Source organism: Canis aureus, chromosome 7 (assembly GCF_053574225.1).
Source record: "Canis aureus isolate CA01 chromosome 7, VMU_Caureus_v.1.0, whole genome shotgun sequence".
Classification (NCBI taxonomy): Eukaryota; Metazoa; Chordata; class Mammalia; order Carnivora; family Canidae; genus Canis; species Canis aureus.
The window spans coordinates 70545376-70567103 of NC_135617.1; the positions used below are offsets into that span (position 1 = coordinate 70545376).

Here is a 21728-nt window from a genome sequence, read left to right on the forward strand (position 1 = left end):
CTCGACAGTAGGTGGGGGGACCCTTGATGTGTGGGAGGTGGAGAAAAGGTTGAGGACAGACCACCACTACTAGGTGCTGTGTGAGGGCCAGTTGGAGATGGCACAGACTAGTTGTCAAATTGGGCCCAGTGTTAGTGCCCTGGCTTTCTGGGCCTGGTGAGGAGTGTTAATGTCACAATTTCATCTGCAAGCCTGAAGAACTCATAACGAAACCCAGTCAAAGTCCACTTGTCGGAGTTTCACTTTTCTGAGGATTACAGCCAGTAGGAGGTGAACACGCTATTCTTTTTGGAATCTCATGTTCAGGGTGGGCCTCCAGGACTAGGTTTGTGCTAGTTTAGGTGACACAGCACAGTCTCCCTTCACCCAAAGCCAGGGGTCACTGGGGGCTACCTCCACACCATCTGGCTGTCTCTCAGTTCTCACGCCAGTCAGCACCCTCAGGACCCTGACCTCCTTTTGGACACCTTCTGCATGGATGAAGGGTACACCTGAGACCCACTGAGAAGACCCAGCAGCTTCTGGTTTCATCCTGAAGGAGAGAAGAGACACGTGAGTGGCTTGATGAGTCCCTGGCAGCTGATGACCATGGGAAATTGGGGAAGTCGACTAAGATGAGGAAGTGGAGCATGTGGACAGTCAGCCCCCACAGGAAACTCTGCTACTTGCCATTATACCTTCCAACTTTCATCAGATACTTGTACCCCACTCCATGTTTTTCAAAGTCTGCCATAGCTTATGTGATCCTTATAGTATTGCTGTGCAGTGGGAGGGGTGAGGGCACTAGATTACAACTCAGAAAAGTAGGCTCATGTTATTCATTTGTCATGCATGTTGTTGTGCTTGTGTCTCTGGGCCTCACTTGTGTGTCATGTGGTGATGATACAGCTGAGAAAATGTTAGGGATGAGAGGAGGGAAAGGAGAGTTTCAAGAAAATAAAAGGAGATTCTCAGGTCACAGAAGTAAACACAAAGTCACCTGTCTTCCAGAATTCTTATTTTACTTTGCTTTCTCTCTATAAAAATGTGTTAACATATAATCAATTATATCTATTTTTAAAATTAATACAGATATATAAACTTCAAATTTTGTGAACTTAATAAATTTATTCTCACCAGGTTATTACTGTGGTCACTTGGCATTTTGAGTATTTAACATTTGAGGTTTTTTACTGGAAAAAAAACCCCACCTCTAATGACCCATGACATATAGTAATTTGTAAGTTTATTTGGTAGTAATTGTAACAGTGACCTTGGAATTCAGAATTGTTATTCACCTCAACACATGCTACCACTTATCACTCACCATTCCATCTTAACATTAGACTTTATTCAGAAAATTAAATGAAACATGGGTTTTTGAACATTCAATGATATATATACATATTAGATCACATTTCTTGACAATACCCAACTTTACCATATTCTGATTCTCAGCCTATATTCAAATAGTAAAATAGAAATGTCAAAAGCCTTGTAATGAAAATGTTTTAATTTAAAGTTTGCAGTGTAAGTCCAGTTGTTTATTTACAAAAAATCTGCCAAAAGTTTTCATCATAGATTTATGATCTATGGCAGTGTTATTCCTTGGCATTATTGACACTTTGGGCTGGATAATTCTTTGATCTAAGGGCTTTTCTGTGAATTGTAGGATATTTAGCAGCACACTGAATGCCCTCTTACCCCAGTTATGACCACCAAAAACTTCTGCAGAAATTGCTAAAGATCCTCCAAGGGCAAGACTATCAATTTTCCCATTCAGAACCCTAGTCGAAGGCAGTTATTCTCCCCCGTTTACGCTTGCTCATGAATTTGTCTCTGAGCACCAATGAAGGTTAAGATGCATTTTCACAACTTTCTTCAAATGCTTTGTTAATTTGAGCAATTTTTTTTCCAAGTTACATTTGTAGGTTTCCCCCTGTTTTAACTTGAAAGACCTAAAGGAACACATTTATCTATAAACCAGTTTGTAGCAAATGTGCGTCCTTCTTAGTTCACACGACTGAGTAGTGGTGCTTGGGATGAAGTTTGCAGGCTTTATTTGCTCTTACCTGGTGGAACGAAAGGTTTCTGCTTTTCACAAGAGGAGGCATTGGCAATCCCCTTCATTCGGAGGGGAAGTGACTGATATGTATCCAGTGGTGAGCTACAGGCTGTCTATGCTGTCTCCTAACGCTCAGTCCTATTTTCATATTGATATTTGTGGGTTTTTAAAAATATTTTATTTATTTATTCATAGAGACAGAGACAGAGAGAGAGAGAGAGAAAGAGAGAGAGGCAGAGACACAGGCAGAGGGAGAAGCAGGTTCCATGCAGGGAGCCCGACATGGGACTCGATCCTAGTTCCCACGATCACAGCCTGGGCTGCAGGTGGCGCTAAACCGCTGCACCACCTGGGCTGCCCTCAAAATGATATTTGAACGGCCTTTGAGATCTAGGTGTTGTGACTGGGCTTGTATCAGTTTCCCTAGAGCTATTTTAGATGAAAACATGCATTTTAAAAACAGTTATAAATAATCTCCTGAATCACTTGGTTTATACTCTATTTCAGTGACTGTTGCTTTTCCCCTGCCCTCTGGAATCTTACTGGCATTAGCTTCTGGGGAAAGAGAAGCAATCATCAGCTCCTGAACAAGTCCTTCTAGTTGGTGAGAGACAGTAAGATCCTCGACACTCAGATGGATTGAGTCTTAGGCTTCTTTCACTCTGCATTTCTCAGTTTTCGAAATTAAAGCTGGCATGTGATTTTTGTCCTGGTAGTCTTAAAACTTTTTAGCTGTGTGGAAATATTTTTATAATGCTGATGTAATGAACATGTTGGGTTTGCCAATCTCTGCAGTTGGGCTATTTCTTTTACTCATTCCTATGTGTTTCAAGAAGACACTGAAAGGCCATTGAGGGTGGTCTCCTTGGAGGTATCTTACTGTAGTACCATTTCCATCACTCTTTCTTTCTCTTTCCAAGGTGAACCCCAGACCTTGGCCTCTCCCAAGGCACTAGCGATGGCTTCCTGGCGGAAGAGTGAGGATGCAGAGCCTTCTTGCTCTTTCCTGTACATCTAGGAGAGGGTAGTGATGAAGAACTTTGCAGGAGGGGCTGGGAGGAGGGCAAGAAAAAATATCTGAATCCTACCCTATAATTTCTGCCTGCTCAGAATAAATGGACCTTAGAAAGTTTTTAAAAACAAATAAATATTGTTGTCACTTTAACTCAGGAGGGCTTTTCATTTCAATCAGAAATCTTCCCTCAGGCCTAAAAAATAGTTTAAAGAGGCCTAAAAAATAGTTTAAAGTACAACACACTAAGTAAGTACTTAGTGTACTTCACAGCGCTTACTAAGTAAGCAGTCAGAAATGATCCGTAACCATAGAGAAATTGAACCAAATCCATTCCTTGTTTGACTGTGGAGGCGCTGATGTTGTTGATTCCTCATTGTGGTTATGTAGCTGTTGAAAACCACAAAGTGAGCTTGCTCCATTATAGCCTCATTTGGGTGTACTCATATTTTTCTCTTGTGTTTTTTGCAGGGAGAATGGTGGATTTTCCAGGATACAGTCTGTCAGGTGCAGTTGCCTCTTTCTTCCTTGTGCTGCTCACCATGAGACAGCCAGGTAGAATGCCGGTCTTCTCTTTACTGTATACCCCGATGCCCCAGCAATACAGTCCACATGCAGAGTTCCAGATCAAAAGGGATAGGACAATATTGGACTGAGTGTCCAAGAACCAAAGCATCTGTGTTCCAGAGGGTCCTCAACTTCCAGCTGTGTTACCTTTGAAAAGTTACTTGAGTGCCTTCTGCCTTAGTTTCCTCATCTTTGCAATAAGAATAACAACATACCTATGTCTTATAGGCTAGGACAGGCTTTAGAATTAAATGAGGCTGCACATGAAGTAGTATTTAGAACACATTAAGTTATTCATCTATTTTTCTGTCTCCATGCAGGACAGCACTTTGGGAACAAGAAAAATGGCTGCTTCTTACCATCAATTAAGCAGCATAAAAATACTTGGAAACAAGAAATTAGAAATTTCCATTTCTTGGAAATCTCACTGGCTGAATTGTACCTTATAAAAAGATTATGAAAATTCAGTGTCAGAGGGAAATATCAGAGTCCCCAGAAAAGTACAGCAAAGCAGAAGTGGAAAAAACAGTGGACAGGGGACCAGAAGCGCAGGCTCCAGACTGAGGGCTGCCAGAAGCTATGTAATGTGGCAGGAGGCTGTCCAGCCCTCTGTATAAATCAATTTCCTAACCTGTAAAAGAAGTTAATCAGATGGATTAGCTTCAGATTTAGCTTCGTATTTAGATTCTATAAATGAAGAATGCAAGCGGGCCTCCCGTAAGTTCTATACTGAGCTGTTGACCAACATCAGTTTGATATTATCAGCAAGGGAGCAAGTTGAAGTTCCTTCTTGGGATGATTGGATGTGGCAGAGCAAGTGCAAGTGGCCCTGGAGCATTTTAGGAAGAGAAAGAATATAATATATATGACTTATGAGATTATTAAACATCATAACACCTGGATTATTAAATATCCTTTCGATTTGCAGATAATGACAAAAAGGTCAAACATGACCAAAAATTTTATTAAAAGGCACAGATTCTCTAGACAAAATGCTGTCTTTAATCCATCACAAAAAAATCTTCGCAAAAACAGCATTGTACATATAAAGCTCCAGTAACTGGAGTCTTGCCTGTTCCAGACCAAAAATCTTTTTGGTTTTTATCTTATTTTATTCAAATACCAGTCTGATCACACATGGTCCAAGAACACTCAAATAATAAGCCACATAGAAAGAGATGTTAAAGATTGGTCTTCAAACATTATAGCCAATGATGCCACACCTGCCTATGATCTCACTGACATAAAACCACATCCACACCTCGGTGGCCACCAAACCATTCAGCAGAGCTTCCTTAACTGTGAGCTGTTTGAAGCTACCAGTTTGAGCACTCTTGACTATTTTTTTCAAGCTCTGAATAGCTGTAGGGATCTCAGCAGGGGTTGGAGGAACCAGCTCAACCCTGGCATAGTGCCAAAATGTGGCCAATCGAGGCTTCGAGTAAGTCACAGCAGCATTCACCAGCACCGGAGGCTTCTCAGCGAGGTTACGGGATGAACTGGGCCATGATTCCAGGATGGAAGTTCTGTCGCCCCGGACCCAAAAATCTTTTTAAGTTAAAAAATAATCCCAGTTTCTTAACTAGAACTTTACTCCTGAAAAGCTGAAAAATCGAACAAATTTATTTTAGGAAAAATGATTATGAAATCAGTCACTAACAATATAAAGTGAAATCATTAATTATAAAATAAATTACTATAAAATATAAAACACGAACAAAGTTCTCAATGTAAAAAAATCAATTTACACATTAACTTCTTTGAAAATAAAAACAACCCAGAGATGGTGGCTTTGGTACCTTAAAGATGAAGAAATTGAGATTCCAAATCTCAGACCTCACTGAAAATAATGGGTTTGTCCCCCCAAATCACACAGCTGGTGACAGATTTAGCACTAACACTCAAATTTTTGAACTGCATGCTATTTTCAGCACACGAAATTGTCTTTTTAACAGCCAAATGTGCAAAGCATTGTGCTAGATTTCTCTAAATCACTGAAAATAAAGCCCTCCCTCCTCCAGATGCCTCCATTTTGATAGATTGGACATCCCAAAGCAAGCATATTAATCTTCCAATTGGCATTTTCTGGTACCTCTTTTTCACTCTGTTTTGTAGAAAACTGGAGAGTGATTGGTCCTACACATCCTATCCTGGCCAGGATTGGGGAAGATGCCCTACTAACCTGTCAGCTCCTCCCCAAGAGGACCGCAATGCACATGAAGGTGACCTGGTACCGCTCAGAGCCCAGCACACCTGTGTTTGCACACTGGGATGGAGCTGATGTGACCGAGATGCAGATGGAGGAGTACAGAGGCCGGGTAGAGGTGATAAAGGATGGCATTCTTGAGGGAAAAGTGACTCTGAAGATAAACAATATCCAGCCATCCGATAATGGGGAATACTGGTGCTGTATCCAAGAGAATAACTATTGTCAAGAAACAAGCTTGCAGCTTAAAGTTACAGGTGAATATCTTGGAAAAGACATAGAGTCTTGGAGGGAGAAGTATATTAATTTATGGTAAGCTTATGGCAATGAACTGAAAAATAAGTTGAAAAATTCCCTTTCAATCCTCCAGGTAATTCCTAATGACCAGTCCTCTGTCCTGATTCCTTTGAAGGCAAGTGATTCTGAAGTCTTCAAAGCAAGCTCACTTATAAACAATCTTCTCGAATTTAACTTACACAGTATTGACTATTCTGACTATTCTTGACCACTAATTGCAATCCATGACATCTGGTCATTAGCAATTTTACTGAGGCACAAATTTGTGCTGTATCAGGCTGGTGTGTTAGGGCAGGTCAATCATAGAGTGAGTGAGTCTAGCTAACTGCCCAGCAACCATATCTCAATGGAATGCATTGTTATCTACCCACCCTCCAATATGCAGTAACTAAATGGGAAAATTGTCTTTCTTTGTGGAATGCTCCCGGTTAGAAAGCTAATGCTGGGAACAAAGAGGTTAAGAACTTTATGTTTTTATTGAGATGCAATTGGACATCCCCACTGTGAATGACGGGCTTTCGTCTGATGTTTTTGTATTAGCAAAGTGGGAAACAGTTAAGAAAAAGGGGATGACTTACAAAACTATTTGTCCTAGGGGAAAAACACGTATCTGAAAAGTAAATAATTATATGGCAAGAATAATTCCCTGGCAAGAATAATTCCCCCACATGCTAAAGAGAAAAACAGGCAAATCTATTTATCTTCTCAGGGAAATAGTTCTCTAGAGATATTACCATCTCTGACTCAGACTAAGGCTGCTTCCTAACACCATTTTTTCTTAACACCCATGATTATTATTGTTATGTTCTAGGTGATTGAAGATGGATGGAAGAATCTATGTATTTCTGAGGTGTGGAGAGAGGAAAGCAGCTGTTCACTATCAGGAACCTTTGAAAATAAACCACACATTTTCTAAGGCTGTAGATGAAGGGAGTGAGTCTCTTTCCCTCAGCAAGTGATAGAGTTATCATCTATGGGAAATATAGTCCCTTTGTTTGGGTTTGAGAGCGATTTTGAATAAGGAAAGAATTTCATGATTACATAAAACTAGGATTTCTCAAGAACATTTTCCCATTGATTGTAAGGAATACTTAGAAACCAAGGCTCCTCAAGGGCATCTACATGCCCAGGTTATCTGCTTGCTCCCTAAGATCACAACCACCAACAGAAAAAAGTGAAGAGTAATCCCCATTGAGATGATTTCTAGCTTTATAGTAAACATTCTAACTAATCAGAGTCAAGATATCATCTAAAATGCCACACAGAGTTTGTAGCATGGGAAAGTTCAATGAATAAATTTATAACACATCTTTGTTGGCAGTTCTAGTGACATAAGCAAAATGTCATTATGTCCCTTTCTCTTATTCTCCTCCTGTCTGGATCTGAAGAAAAATACTGCTCATATGCTAAAGTTTAAAGATCCAGAATGGGGAACAAGCAAAGTGTATATGAAATCCAATTTGAATGGGAAGAAGACTTTTGGATGACTTGTTCCCTGGACCCATGAACTCCTACCCTCTCCCTATGAGCGATTTTACTGGGATCTTGGTTTCCGTGATTTGTGCTTCCATGGTCTCCAGGCCTCAGGGCTGTGTCTTTCCTATACAGGTCTGGGGTCTGCCCCTTACATCCACATGGAGGCACCTGTTGAAAGTAGAATCCAACTTGTGTGCACTGCAAAAGGCTGGTTCCCAGAACCTCAGGTTTATTGGGAAGATATCACAGGAGAGAAGTTGCTGGCTGCTTCTGAGCATTTAATCCAATATGAAAATGGCCTGTTCTATGTGGAAGCCACTCTTGTGGTCAGGAATGACTCTGTGGAGAATGTGTCCTGTCTCATCCACAACCCCATCCTCAATGAGAAGAAGAGCTCAGTCATCTCCATTCCAGGTCAGAGCTCTGTCTCTAGGACCAGTGTATTCAGATTAGCAGGAAAGTCTCAAAGGACAGTTCCATAGCACCTAATATGTTTTTATCAAGGAAAATATCTAAAATTTAGTAATATGTATTAAAAAGTATAAACTATTTATGACTGGAAATATATACTATATTTTTATTAAATAGTGATTATTAATTTGTTTAGTTATTTTCAAATTCCACCTTTTCTTCTTTCTGAATTAATTTTCTTTACTCACATATACATTACATGATAAAGAGAATAAAACTATATTCTTTCAATTAAAATGCTTTCCTGTACCACATTGTGCCAATTACTTTTAAGAACCTGTCATGTGAAGATAATCAGAGATGGAGACAGCTATTAAATAATAGTATCTTACTTATAGCCTCATTTATAAATAGCAATAAAACAACAGTTAAAAAGGCACAATACAATAGTGGAGTGTTAAGTATCTTATGTGACTATAAATTATAGCATTGATGAAACATGCTATTTTCAAATGATTTTAATGGTTGAAAAAATCCTCATGACGGACTATTTATATAAAGATTACATCTATCTATTACCTATCTACCCACCTATGTATCTATCTATAAACATTTCCAATCACATAAGGAATAATGGCTTTAAATAACTTAAAACTGCACTAAGACTTTTGGTATATCTTCTATATTTAGATATAGAGATTTAGTTATTCTTACTTATATAAATGGATATATTAAATAATTTAAAGAAAACATCACATGTGAATGTTAAAAGCAGCTGAATATATATTATATAAATGCTTTATATGTGTTTTATCTTTCAATTTGGAATTATAGGTGATAATTACCTATGTCCATATATTTTTATAGCTTTTATGCACTTATAAGAATATGTATCAGTTTGACAAGATATTAAATATCAATATGTTCAATATCAGCAGAAATAAACTATGGTGGGGTAATAGAACTGAGAGGCTTTTATTGGAAATAAAAGGAAAAACAGCTGGATCACTAGGTGATCCATGGGAAGGAATATTTTTCTGTGTTTAATTTCTTCTTTATGGGGGCACCTGGGTGGCTCAGTGATTGAGCCTCTGCTGTTGGCTCAGGTCGTGATCCTGGGGTCCTGGGATTGATTCTTGTATCGGGCTGCCCACAGGGAGCCTGCTTCTCCCTCTGCCTGTCTCTGCCTCTGTGTCTCTCATGAATAAATAAATAAAATCTTAAAAAATTTTTTTTATGAACTGAGCTTATCAATAAAATTTAGAACTTTTTTTCTTTTTAAATATTTTCTCTCCTTTCCCTTAGATCAAATTCCTTAATATATTATTCTTGTTTTTTTTTTCCAGAGAAATTCCAGAATGAGCTAGGTAAGTAGATATTGGATGTGCTAGTATAGAGGAGACCCTGCTTGCCCCAAAGGGAAGCAATAACCTCAGACAAAGCCAGTGGGAGCTACCATGACAACTCGTGATCCAGAAGAGAAACTGAGGCATGACTTTACCAAGTCAAGTTCAGTTAGTATCAGAGGGGATTGACAAAACACAGGCCTCCACAGGCTCCCTCAGGTACCTTTGCACTTCATGACTAAGTGTTCACGGGGACCCCAGTAAGCCTCAGATGGACACCTATAAAGGGCACAGACATAATCATTGCTTTATTTGGCTGGAGGAAAGGGTGCTACCTGTGTGTGTAAGGGATGGTATAGAACAGACTGTGGGACTCTGGGAACCCTTTTAAAATCTTTCTAGTGTGAAGGCAGTGTCATCATGGTAACTAGAGTTCCCCACCTGTCACCTCAACCCTCTGGCCCTGCTGTGGTTTCTGCACACCCCAGTGGATCCAAACCTCATCACTACTGGGAGGGAGCCATAACTTTCCCAGATGTAGCCTGGAACACTGCCTGAGGCAATCAATCATTTTCCTGTTTTTCTTTTTCTTTCTTCACTTAACAGTTGGACTGCAGTATTACTTTACTGTACCTAAGGTAAAGATAAGTGGTTTAAAAAGTAACCAACTGATATCTGAGCCTCTTTCAGTTTCTCCTTTGCCTCCTTACCACTTCCTCCTTTCTGTGACCTCTTCTCCCAGCCCATGATAACCAGCCTGTTTCCTGCCCAGATACATATGACCTTGTATCACTTGTTTTCCACTAATCTCCTGCTCTCCCTCCACTCACTGGTTACAGAAATGTGTGTGTGCGCATATACCTATGTGCACATTAGGTGAGCTTGAGCATACTCTTCAGCCCAAGTAGGAAGTTTTGAGGAAAATCAGGATGGCAAACACACCCCAATCTCTGCCAGAGTTCTAGTGTGACACTTTCGACCTCATTAGGCCATAAAGATAAAGAGAAGGGCCTCAGGAGGGTCAAAGGTAATTCCACAATCCATGGACAGCTGCACCCTGGTAAGCTGTACCTTCCAAGTCAGATCCCCTGTTGCCTGGGCAGCATCTGCTTATAATAAGACAGAAACCTTGACCAGAAGAACTTGTTAGTTACAGACCAGAATGTCGAGCCAGTGTTTGGGGCAGGTGGACACATGGCTCTGTCCCTCAGGAAGACTTTAGGTGAAGAGTCACTCTGAGTTATTTGAACCAATTTGACAGGTCCATTGGAGACCCAGCATGCTAAGTACAATCTGATGTTGTGTTGTTCCTAGTTGTGCTGACCTTCTGGGACCACAGTAAAACATGATGAAAATATGGAGCTCTCCCTGGCTCCCTGTTGGGTGGGGGATACAGGGCTGCGCCCTCAGGAGCTTTGAGTGCTGTTGATTGAGGACACCAGGAGCTTCACAGATACCACTGTGTTAATCCATGAATTAGAACTCAAACACAAGGTCCCACTGCAGGTGGCTGCTGGCAGACTAAGCTTGCTGTAGAAGTCCCACTATGGCAAATAATCTCTTTTTAAATTTAAATTTTAATTAGTTAACATACAGTGCAATATTGATTTCTGGAGTAGAATTCAGTGATTCATCACTTATATCCAACACCCAGTGCTCATCACAAAAAATGCCTTCCTACATACCTATCACTCACCTATCCCATCCCCCACTCATCTCTATCAAATAATCTTATTATAAAAATAATGACTAATTTAAAAATATTAATTATATGCCTGGTGTGATGCTAAATGCTTTTCAGAGATTATTTCTTTTTCTAACAATAATTATTTTTTAATTTTTTTGTTTTTATTTTCTTAATTTAAATTCAGTTTGCCAAAATATAACATCCAGTGCTCATCTCATCATGTGCCCTCCTTCATGCCCATCACCTAGCTACCTCATCTTGCCACCCACCGCCCCTTCAGCAAACCTCAGTTTGTTTCTCAGAGTTAAGAGTCTCTCATGGTTCATTCATGGTTCATCTTCTTTTCTAAGTTTTCCCCACTTAGTTTCCCTCCTTTCCCTTATAGTCCCTTTCACTATTTCTTATATTACATGTGTGAGTGAAACCATATGATAATTGTCTTTCTCCAATTAACTTATTTCACTCAACATTATATTCTCCAGTTCCATCTACGTCAAAGCAAATGGTAAGTGTTCATCCTTTCTGATGCCTGAGTAATATTCCATAGTGTGTGTGTGTGTGTGTGTGTGTATCACATCTTCTTTATCCATTCATCTGTCGAAGGGCATTATGGCTCCTTCCACGGTTAGGCTATTGTGGACATTACTGCTATGAACATTGGGGTGTAGATGTTCCAGAGTTTCACTACATCTATATCTTTGGAGTAAATACTCAGTAGCACAATTGCTGAGTCATAGAGTAGTTCTATTTTTAACTTCTTGAGGAACTTCCATGTTTAATTTAATCTCTGATGTAGTGTCAGGCTCTAAAACTCTGGATATGATATGATATGATATAATTAATATATTATATAATATAAAAATATAGCATATTGAGGAAATGAGAGCCATCTTAATTGAATATGCTGTTTGAAAGTGGATTATATGACATGATGATGAGATTATCAGGTTTCAAAGAATTGGTATATTATTCAGCAAACTGCACACTCCAGAAAGGATTTAATTTTCAGTGAATATTTCAGTAACATTCAGGGCACTTCAGTAACATACATATAATACCCTCCAAATAAAACAAAACAATAAATGTGAGCACAAACTGTGTGGAAGGCTATGGATAAAAGTATCTAAAGAAGATTATTCAGAGCTTATCTCAAGGAGCTTGTATTCTAGTAGAATATCAATTTTTAGCAGATTGAGTTGCATGATTTTTTTCCTGTACCTTAAACTTTATTTTCTACTTGAATTCTGAAATAACAGAAGTTTCATATATCTATAATGCATCTACTTATATGGGTGATGGAGATTAGGAAATTGTCTATTTTACTAAGTAATTTACTGTAAAATATATGGAAGGAGAAATAGCAGCAGACTAATCCCTAGTTGAATTTTTTCTGAATCCTACTTTCATCTTCAGATTTTAATGGATACATTTGCAATGGAGATATTGTTTTATGTAAAATTGAAAGATAAAGCAAACAAAATGCTGGAAATAGTTGGGAGTCAAATTTTAGCTAGAATAGAAGGGAATAATCTGAAAATTAATATTGTGTAAGTTTTCTTTCTAAAGAAGTACCTAGCAGATTTTATCTAATTACATTTTCTCTTTGGTCATTGACTCCCATGTAACAATATACAAATTTATGCCCATATACCTATTAGAAATTATCATAACCTATGTGAAAGCATTTTTATCATTTGATAGATAAGGATGACTCTCAATTTAGAACAGAGAAAAACTAGCATGGCCAGAGACTGATGAACTGGAAGCGTAACATAGTTTGGGGTCCAGGAAAGACATCAGGGAAAATCTCCAATTTTCACAATGGGAGTATTAGACTTTTTATGTATTCATTATTGTTTTGTGTTTTGTATTTTGGCAACATCCCCAGTTCTTGCTCTTACAATGTTTCTCAAAATAATCTAAGCACATTGAACCTGGTGTATGTTGAGAGCTCCACATACGTGGGACTTCAGGGAACTAAAATATGGTAGTTGGGTCTGACTTATAAGGTATAAAAATCAAACCAGGGGAAGGTTTCTTCATATTTCATTACTAAAAATCCACCTGAAACTCATCATCATCCCTTCTCTTTATCAAGGCAATGGGATTGGATTCTGTGCCTTCACGTCTCATGGTCTGCATGCCTTCACTCACACTGTATAGTCACCCAAAAGTTTTATATAGATTATTTTGTTTAACTCAGAACAATCTTATGATTTTGATGGTAATATATTTATTTCACAGTTTAAGAAATTGAGGTATACACAGATTGAGAAGTAGTTTAAGGTGGTCGTACAGATATGAAGTGATAAAATGTTAATTTTATTCTAGGAGTATTAACTGCAAAATTATTTTATTGGGTTGTAATCTGAATAAAATAGGTAGAGGCAGGTGTGGGTTCTATTAATAGTTCCTTTTTTCAGGGACAAGGTCTATCCTGATTCCCCTGAAACCTCCCTCTCTCTGCAAGATGACCTGGTGCCTCACAGCTCCCCGGGATGCCCATGAGTCTAAATCCCACTGGAGATGTTCTTACTGATGACACTATTTACTCCATGTTGTGTCTTTATTGTGTTTTGTCTATTGTATCTCATAGCTTCCTTAAAAGTGATTGGACCTTCCCAGCCCATCCTTGTCAGAGTGGGAGAAGACATACAATTAACCTGTTATCTGTCCCCTGAGACTAATGCACAAAGCATGGAGGTGAGGTGGATCCAATCACACCGTTATCCTGCTGTTTATGTGTATGCGGATGGGGAACATGTGACTGAAGAGCAGATGTCAGAATATAGAGGAAGGACAGTGTTGGTGAATGATGCCGCTGAGGAAGGGAGACTGACTCTGCAGATACACAATGCTACAGTGTCAGATGATGGGCAGTACCGGTGCCTTTTTGAAAAAGATGGTGTCTATCAGGAGGCCAGTTTCGATCTAAAGGTAGTAGGTAAGGATTCCAGATATTTTGGATTCAACCTCTCTTCCTACTGCTTTAACATGCTAGTTCTTGGAAATTTCCCCTGGCACTTGAAATTTTTGGAATGTCCATTCGCTTGTCAAATTTATATGCATAGGAACTGTAGTACATACTTAAAGTTCAGTACTTAATGGGCTTAAATGGGCCAGATTTAATTCTCTGGGTGTAGAACTTGTACACTCCCCCCAGATCTCTGTAAAATGACCATACAATTAGTGAAATTTGAGAATTTTACTCCCGAACTTTACACAGAACTCATTATTTCACAGGGTGTTCTTAAAATTCTGGACAATGGGATCCCTGGGTGGCGCAGCGGTTTGGCGCCTGCCTTTGGCCCGGGGCACGATCCTGGAGACCCAGGATCGAATCCCACGTCGGGCTCCCTGCATGGAGCCTGCTTCTCCCTCTACCTGTGTCTCTGCCTCTCTGTCTCTCTCTGTGTAACTATCATGAATAAATAAATAAAATCTTTAAAAAAAAAAAATTCTGGACAATGAAAAAAAATTCTGGACAATGTATATAGTTACTAGGTAGAATAGTTATGTGAAGACTAGACTGCATTCACATACAAGCAAAAATAATAAGTATCAACAGAAGTGGCAGGATGGAAGAAGAAAGACAAAATTGCTCCCTGCATCATAATCCCCCCCGTTTATATTTGTGAATAAGAGTTGACTTTTCAAGGTTAGCAAATAAGGCCAACATCTTGCATAATTGATTTGTTTCTCCCACTGATTTTGGGTCTCAATCATAAACATATTCATGAAATATCCAGAGGGGCACATGTTGAGAAGTTAAATGGACTCTATCATTTTTTGCCACTGGATGCACATATTTATAAAATCTGGATATTTGAGAATATTCTTTTACTCACTTTCTTTCATCCTATCCATGTGATTCATGTCTTGGTCAAAACTATTTTGTTTTCAGATACAGAAAAGACTGGATTTAAAATTTATTGTTCCTCTGACTCTGAGGATGACTTTAGGAACACACAAAAAAATAAAAATAAAAATAAATGAGCATAACAAACCTAGAAACAACTCCAGCTAGTCTCATCCCTAAGTGGAGTTTAATTCCCCTATAAGCTTTGTTCTCTCAACCAAGCCTTTGAATCCCCCTCTTTCTTCTCAGTGAAGTTACTGACTATATAACCACTTATTAGACACTCTAGGTTTTGTTCCTTGATCTCCACTCCGCAGGTCTGGGTTCTTCTCCGCAGATCACCATAAAAGAACAAAAGGATGGAGAAATAGAGCTGATATGCAGTTCAGAAGGGTGGTTCCCAGAGCCCCATGTAAAGTGGAAGGACATGGAAGGAAAGATAATACCAGCATTTTCAGAGGTTATGACTGAAGGCAGCCATGGGCTATTCCATGTGGAGACATCTCTATTGGTCACGAATAGCTCTATTGTGAATGTAACTTGTACCATTAGCAACCACCATCTTGACGAGGAGAAAATGGCAAATTTTTCTCTCTCAGGTTGGTGATTCCATGTGTTTCTCTCAACTTTGGGAAATATATATGAAGACAAACCCAAACTTATTTTATTGCTCTACTATTTTTAAATTTTTATTTTCTTCTCTCTGATAAAATCATCTGCTATCTCTTACAAAACTGATCATCAGGACACCTGGAGATCCTACTGACCTCCTTTGACTTGACTAAAGCCCTCAGGTTTTATTGTTGCACATACACTAACTTCTAAGAATTGACTCTATCATCACTGTAAGGATAAACTCTCTTCTTCTGATATGAAGCCAATATCACTTTGGGTTTTTTTTTCTTTATTGTGAATTGTCTTCAGGATTAGAAACTTGTTTTTCTTAATACCATCTTCATGCTTGTGGATTAAATAATTTTATCCTTTTGCTATTCTTGTCATTCCAGTGATGGTGGTGATATAATTGGAAAAGAGAAGGGAAAGAAATGTGTGTGTATTTGTATGTGTGTGTATTTCTTACAGGAGCAAAGGGTAAAGCTAGCATAAACCTTGTGTCTTTCCTCAGCTTTTGCAGAGTAGGGAGGGACAGATCAGCTTCCTTCTTGAGAGATCCACTTCTCACCCTCCTCTCTAACTGAGGAGCTGCTTAGATAAAAAGAACGATCTTGGAATTTTTCCAGTTTCATGACTTAATGGGATTCTGGGTTTTCCATTTTAGAGCCCATGATGAATTTTTCATGGAAGATAGTGCTTATTTTGGTATTACTTCTTGCTGCACTTGTGGGCCTGGTCAAGAGAAAAAGCTGTGAAAAAGGTAAGTCAGGTAAATAGTCAAGTATGGAGTACCTTTTGTAGGAGCAGCCTTGCTGTGCACTTTCCCTAACTTCTCTTTTCAGCAGTCACATAGGAGAGGAATTCAGTGAACATTCAACAATTAATGAAACATGAGAGTCCATGGCTTACGTTCAAAGAGGATCAGTGCTGAATGATATCAGAATTTACAGTGATAATAGAAGCAAAAGGATTAAAAGACAATAATTTGATCCCTCAGTTAACATTTCCAAGTTACCTAGTTAAGGGAGAAGAAAAAAATAGCATAGCCATCCATTCTTTAAAGGCTGAGAGTTGAGACTCGACTGAGATTCTGTTGGTATCAATATTTCACTAAGATCTTTAAAAATATGGTAACTTGCTTATTGAGGATTCTTGCTCTGTGGATGAAGAACTTCTATGTGTGATAGGTTGTTTTGTGTGCCCTATAAAGTTCCTTCACTTCAAATTTCTTATGTCACTGTAACTTTGGTTTGCTTGTTTGGATGTTGGTATCATGGAATATATTTAAAATACTCGCCACATTGGTTATTATCAGAATGGATTTTCTTTCTCTACAGCAAATATGACATTGTATCTAAATACCACTCACTCAGGACTGATCTTTTCTGAGGGATACAAGCATGTGACCCATGAACATTCATGTAGCCATACATCCTACAGAGATTTGACAGCTTGCTCAATGTGCCAGGCCAAGAAGGGTTCATGTCAGGGAGATGGTACTGAGAAATAGAGGTTGGGGACAAGACTGTATGGGTCTCAGGCATTGCCAAGGACTATATAAGGAGGGAGGGAGTCATCCCTGTGTCATATGAGAATGTATTCAGACAATGAGTTGTTATAGAAACCAGTACTGGGCCATTACCTTTCCTCCATGCATCCTCTCCATAAAAATGGCTCTAAGAAGGGTCAAAATCTTCCTTGACTAGTCTCTGGACACTTTTCCTTTTATAACATGACCAACAAGTGTTCTGTATACACTTTTCTTTTCTGAAACTCTATACATCTTCATTTTTTGATCCTTAATGTAGGTTCTCCTGACAACTTTCCTACACCCAGAAGATTTTGCAACATCTCCAAGGGAAAAAAATAACCTTGGATTCTGGAAACAAAGCTTGTATTCCAAGTCCCAGTCTTCTTCTTTTACCAGCTGCTTGAATGGGCTCACACCATCATCCAGCTATCAAATCAAGATGCTTTAATGTTACTCTGGCTTCAAATCTGATCTAGAGACCGATCCCTTCAGAGAAATACCCTATCCCAAGCTCTCTGATAGCCTGCCACTAATCACAACCTGATATGGTTAGAAAATCCAATGGGAAATGTAATTAGGCCTAGACTGTTTGATAGGTTTCTTTATGAAGCTGACAATTTTCCAAGTGGGTATGAGGAAGTGAAAAATACAGGTAAAAAAGAGTAAAAGAAAATAAAGCTGAATAGAAGGAGGAAATCTGATCACTGAGATATAATCTTGAATATCATATGAAATGTAGAATTCCTATGCCAGATTTTTTCAGAAAGTGGAGACTTGGAGTGGAAATTTTTTTTAGAAATTATATTCCAAGACAAATACCATATTATTTTATTTATATGTGGACTATAAAAGCAAAACAAATGAATAAACAAACAAAAAGCAGAATCAGACTATAAATACAGAGAACAAATTGATGGTAGCCAGAAGGGATGGAGTAGGGGTGTGGGCAAAATGGGTGAAGGGGAGCAGGATGTACAGGCTTCTAGTTATGGAATGAATAAGCCACAAGAATAAAAGATACAGCTTAGGGAATATAGTCAATAATATTATAACAGTGTTATATGGTGACAGATGGTAGCTACACTTGTGAGCACTATATAATGTTTAGACTTGTCGAATTACTATGTTGTACACCTGAAACTAATGTAACATTGTGTGTTGACCTAAATAAAAAAAAATTAAGGAAAAAGAAATTCTAGTCCAAGAAGAAAATTAATTTCTTTTCATTGTATCTATATGAGATGATAGATGTTAACTAAATCTGTTGTGGTAATCAATTCACAATATTTGCAACTTGAGCCATCATGCAGCACACCTTAAATTTATATAGTGATATATGTCAATTATTTTGCAATAAAACTGGAAAAAAAGAGAAAATTTTGTATTGTGTATATGAAGATGCCAATTTTATTTTTAGAGCAAAAAAGTGCACAATTAAAATTAATAATTATAAAATAAATAAGCATAAGCAATAAATACAACACATAGTAAAAATATTTTAAAGCCATAATAAATTAAAGGAGAGAAACTGTAGAAGAAGAAAGAATATGGAAAAGAAAGACTTGGAAAAGTCTTGAAATCTTCTGAAGTGAGAATTAGGAATTCCTATTAATGACACTGCTGCTTTCTAGGAGGTAGCCATGATAGTCATTACTGTCCTTCGAAAATCACTCATCTATCACATCCTGTAGTGTCTCTTTTGGTTCACTGAATTTTTTTCCTATTTTTTAAACTCATATGTTTATGTTTGAAACTATATTCTCCTACGTTTCTTTGACTTAGTTTTAAATTTTTTCAGTAGTGAAATATATATAACATAAAACCCATCATTTTAAAGTATACAATTCAGTGGTATATATATCTTCACAATAGTGTGCAACCATCATCAACATCCAGTTCCAGGATATTACTCCAGAAGAAAACTCCAAACTATTAAGCAGTCACTACCCATTTTTCTCTTCTCCCCTGACCCTGGCAACCATTAATCTATTTTTTTGTCTCTATGAATTTACTTATACCAGTTATTTCATATAAATAGAACATAAAATATATGGATTTTCTGTGTCTGGCTTTTCTTTTAACTTAATATTTTTAAGGTTCATCCATGTTGTACCATGTACTGTACTTTATTCCTTTTTAAATTAACAATTTTTATTTTTTAGGAGCTGTTTTGGGTTTATTGAAAAATTTAGTGAAAAATCCAGAGCATTTCCATATCCCTCCTCTCTCTCCCCATAATTTCCTATTTACGCCTTGCCTTGGTATGGTACATTTATTCCAACAGATGAACCAATACTGATGCATTATTTTCAACTATAATCTCTATATAGGGTCCATATTAAGGTTCACTTTTTGTGTGTACATTCTGTGAGGTTTGACAAATGATTTACCACTTTTGGTACATTAATATACCCTTATATGTCCTTTATATTTTTGAAGTCAAATTTATTAGTAAATGTGTTGACTTTGCCTTAAAATATTTTTTTCTTAAAATATTTTTAATGTTATTCTATTTTGATTTAATGAACTAAAAATGTTTTATTTGATAAAATCTGAAGGTTAACTACCTCCCCTCTTTTTTGTCTTCCTTCATGATCAGTCTAACTTTTTGCATGTTAGTTTTATGTGCTTGTGTAGGCCCAATATGTAAATATATAGGTTTTCCCTAGGAAGGTCTCAAAAAAAATTGTGTTTATCAGTAAAATCCTTTCACTATGTATTAAGAAATATGTTTTTCTTTAGCTCACCAAATAGGGGATTAATTTAATTTCTCAGTTCCAATGTCAATTAGAAAAACCTTGGAGGGGAGTGCCTGGGTGGCTCAGCGGTTTGGTGCCTGCCTTTGGCCCAGGGCGTGATCCTGGGGTCCCAGGATCAAGTCCCACATCAGGCTCCCTGCATGGAACCTGCTTGTCCCTCTGCCTATGTCTCTGCCTCTCTGTAAATAAATAAAATCATAAAACAAAGAAAAACCATGAGGAAGGAGAATGTTGGTGGCTTGATCAAGACACTCTAATCACTGATGCAGTCACTATGCCTGATGGATGAGTGACTGGATTGGCCCATCAAAGATCCAGCTCCCTGTCACTCCTAATGCATAGGGAGCTGGTTGCAGTCATGCAAAGCATGGTGACTCTCAGAAGAGATGTATAGATTGGATGCAGCTCAGTTTAAAGGAAAGGACTAGAGGAAACCAGAGACCAAATTTGTTAACCTCTCTGCAGAACTTTTTCCTCATTGTTAGTAGACATTAAGTTCCTTTAGGGCAGTGATATTTTTGTGTGTGTGTATCATCACAAAGTAGAAGAGTGACATATATTAGTTGATCAATAAACATTTATGAAATAGAGGAATAGATTCATAAATAGGATATTTATTTAATATTTTATCTTTAGAATACCCTGTGCTGGACTGTAGAGATCAAATGCATAGCAAGGCATAATTCCTGCTCTAATATAGTTCTTTATTCTAGTAAAGTCTTTCTCTTTGTTTTTTGAATGTCTTATTATTACCTTATAGAGCTTACTCAGAATGGGATTGCCAGAGCAGTCCAGCAGTAAATATTTAATTAATGGAGTCAAGTGGTGAGTTCATGGTCACTACTTTGTCAGGAACTGTGGGCTACTTGGAGACCCTTCATTGCTTGTTGATTTACCCATCCTTAGAGATAAGGATATGATGGATGATGTTATCCCTGGTATTTCTACAACTATGATTCCAATATAACATCAACCTTAACATTTTATTTCATTGCCCACCTCTAGCTTTTGATCTCCAGTCTCGAAGCTTAGAAGAACAAAATCCATTAAAATGAATGGAGGAGCAAGGGCACCTGGCTGGCTCAGTTGGAGAAGCCTGGGACTCTTGATCTCTGAGTCTTGACTTCAGGCCCACAGTGGGCATAGAGCTTACTTAACAACAACAACAACATTTGAGAGTCAAGGAGCCGCCCCCAGGTCACCTGATCGTCAGTCTGCCTGATCAGTGTCTGCCACCATGGCACCATGGGAGTGCAGGTGAGACCATCTCCCCAGAGTTGGGCTCACCTTCCCCAAGCACAGTCAGACCTACATGGTGCATTACCTGAGGATATTTGAAGATGGAAAGAAATTTGATTCTTCCAAGAACAGAAACAAGCTCTTTAGGTTTATGTTAGGCAGCAGGAGGTGATCTGAGGCTGGGAAGAAGTGGTTACCCACGTGAGTGTGGGTCAGAGAGCCAAACTGACTATATCCCCAGACTACATCTATGTGTGATGCCACCAAGAACCCAGTCATCATCCCACCAAATGCCACTCTCCTCTTTGACGTAGAGCTTCTGAAACTGGAATGACAAGAATGGCCTGCTTCCTGAGTTCCCCATTCGCTGTGCCTGGAGGGATCTGATGCATCTAGACACAAGCATGAATCCTGTGGAGGTTTTCCTGACTTTCCACTACACTCTTTGTATAAACATGACACTGACTCAATGTGTTCTGACACTCAGCTTTGCTCTTTCCCTTTCTCCTTTCTATGTGTCGACACTAAACTATATGCCAAAACCTTAAGTTTATCATATTATTTTGTTTTTGTTTTGGGGTGAAGGTTCAGTTTCAATCTTTTGGATCTAGGTTTCCACTTAAGTACTGGTAAGGTATTAACAGCACAAATAATGGGTTAACTTTAGGATAGAAATTGG

General features: G+C 38.3%; 1 protein-coding gene and 2 pseudogenes across 3 annotated transcripts; 2 read left to right on the top strand and 1 right to left on the bottom strand.

Annotated features, from left to right (window-relative positions):
* The first annotated feature begins 215 nt into the window (after positions 1-215).
* BTNL2 (butyrophilin like 2) lies at positions 216-21386 on the top strand. 3 transcript variants are annotated; one of them, XM_077904543.1, is made up of 10 exons: positions 216-552; positions 2552-2648; positions 3528-3611; positions 5739-6086; positions 7735-8016; positions 9360-9380; positions 13643-13990; positions 15223-15504; positions 16185-16280; positions 17329-18244. In XM_077904543.1, exons 3-10 carry the CDS (start codon positions 3533-3535, stop codon positions 17388-17390), a joined length of 1518 nt encoding a protein of 505 aa, XP_077760669.1. In that variant the 5' UTR covers positions 216-552; positions 2552-2648; positions 3528-3532; the 3' UTR covers positions 17391-18244. The 3 variants fall into 3 exon arrangements, with proteins under 3 accessions (XP_077760669.1, XP_077760670.1, XP_077760668.1); XM_077904544.1 differs by lacking the exons at positions 2552-2648; positions 17329-18244 and adding an exon at positions 20816-21386; XM_077904542.1 differs by lacking the exon at positions 2552-2648.
* LOC144317888 (ATP synthase F(0) complex subunit g, mitochondrial pseudogene) lies at positions 4804-5543 on the bottom strand (annotated as a pseudogene).
* On the top strand, positions 21056-21383 carry LOC144317728 (peptidyl-prolyl cis-trans isomerase FKBP1C-like; annotated as a pseudogene).
* Positions 21387-21728: the final 342 nt, after the last annotated feature.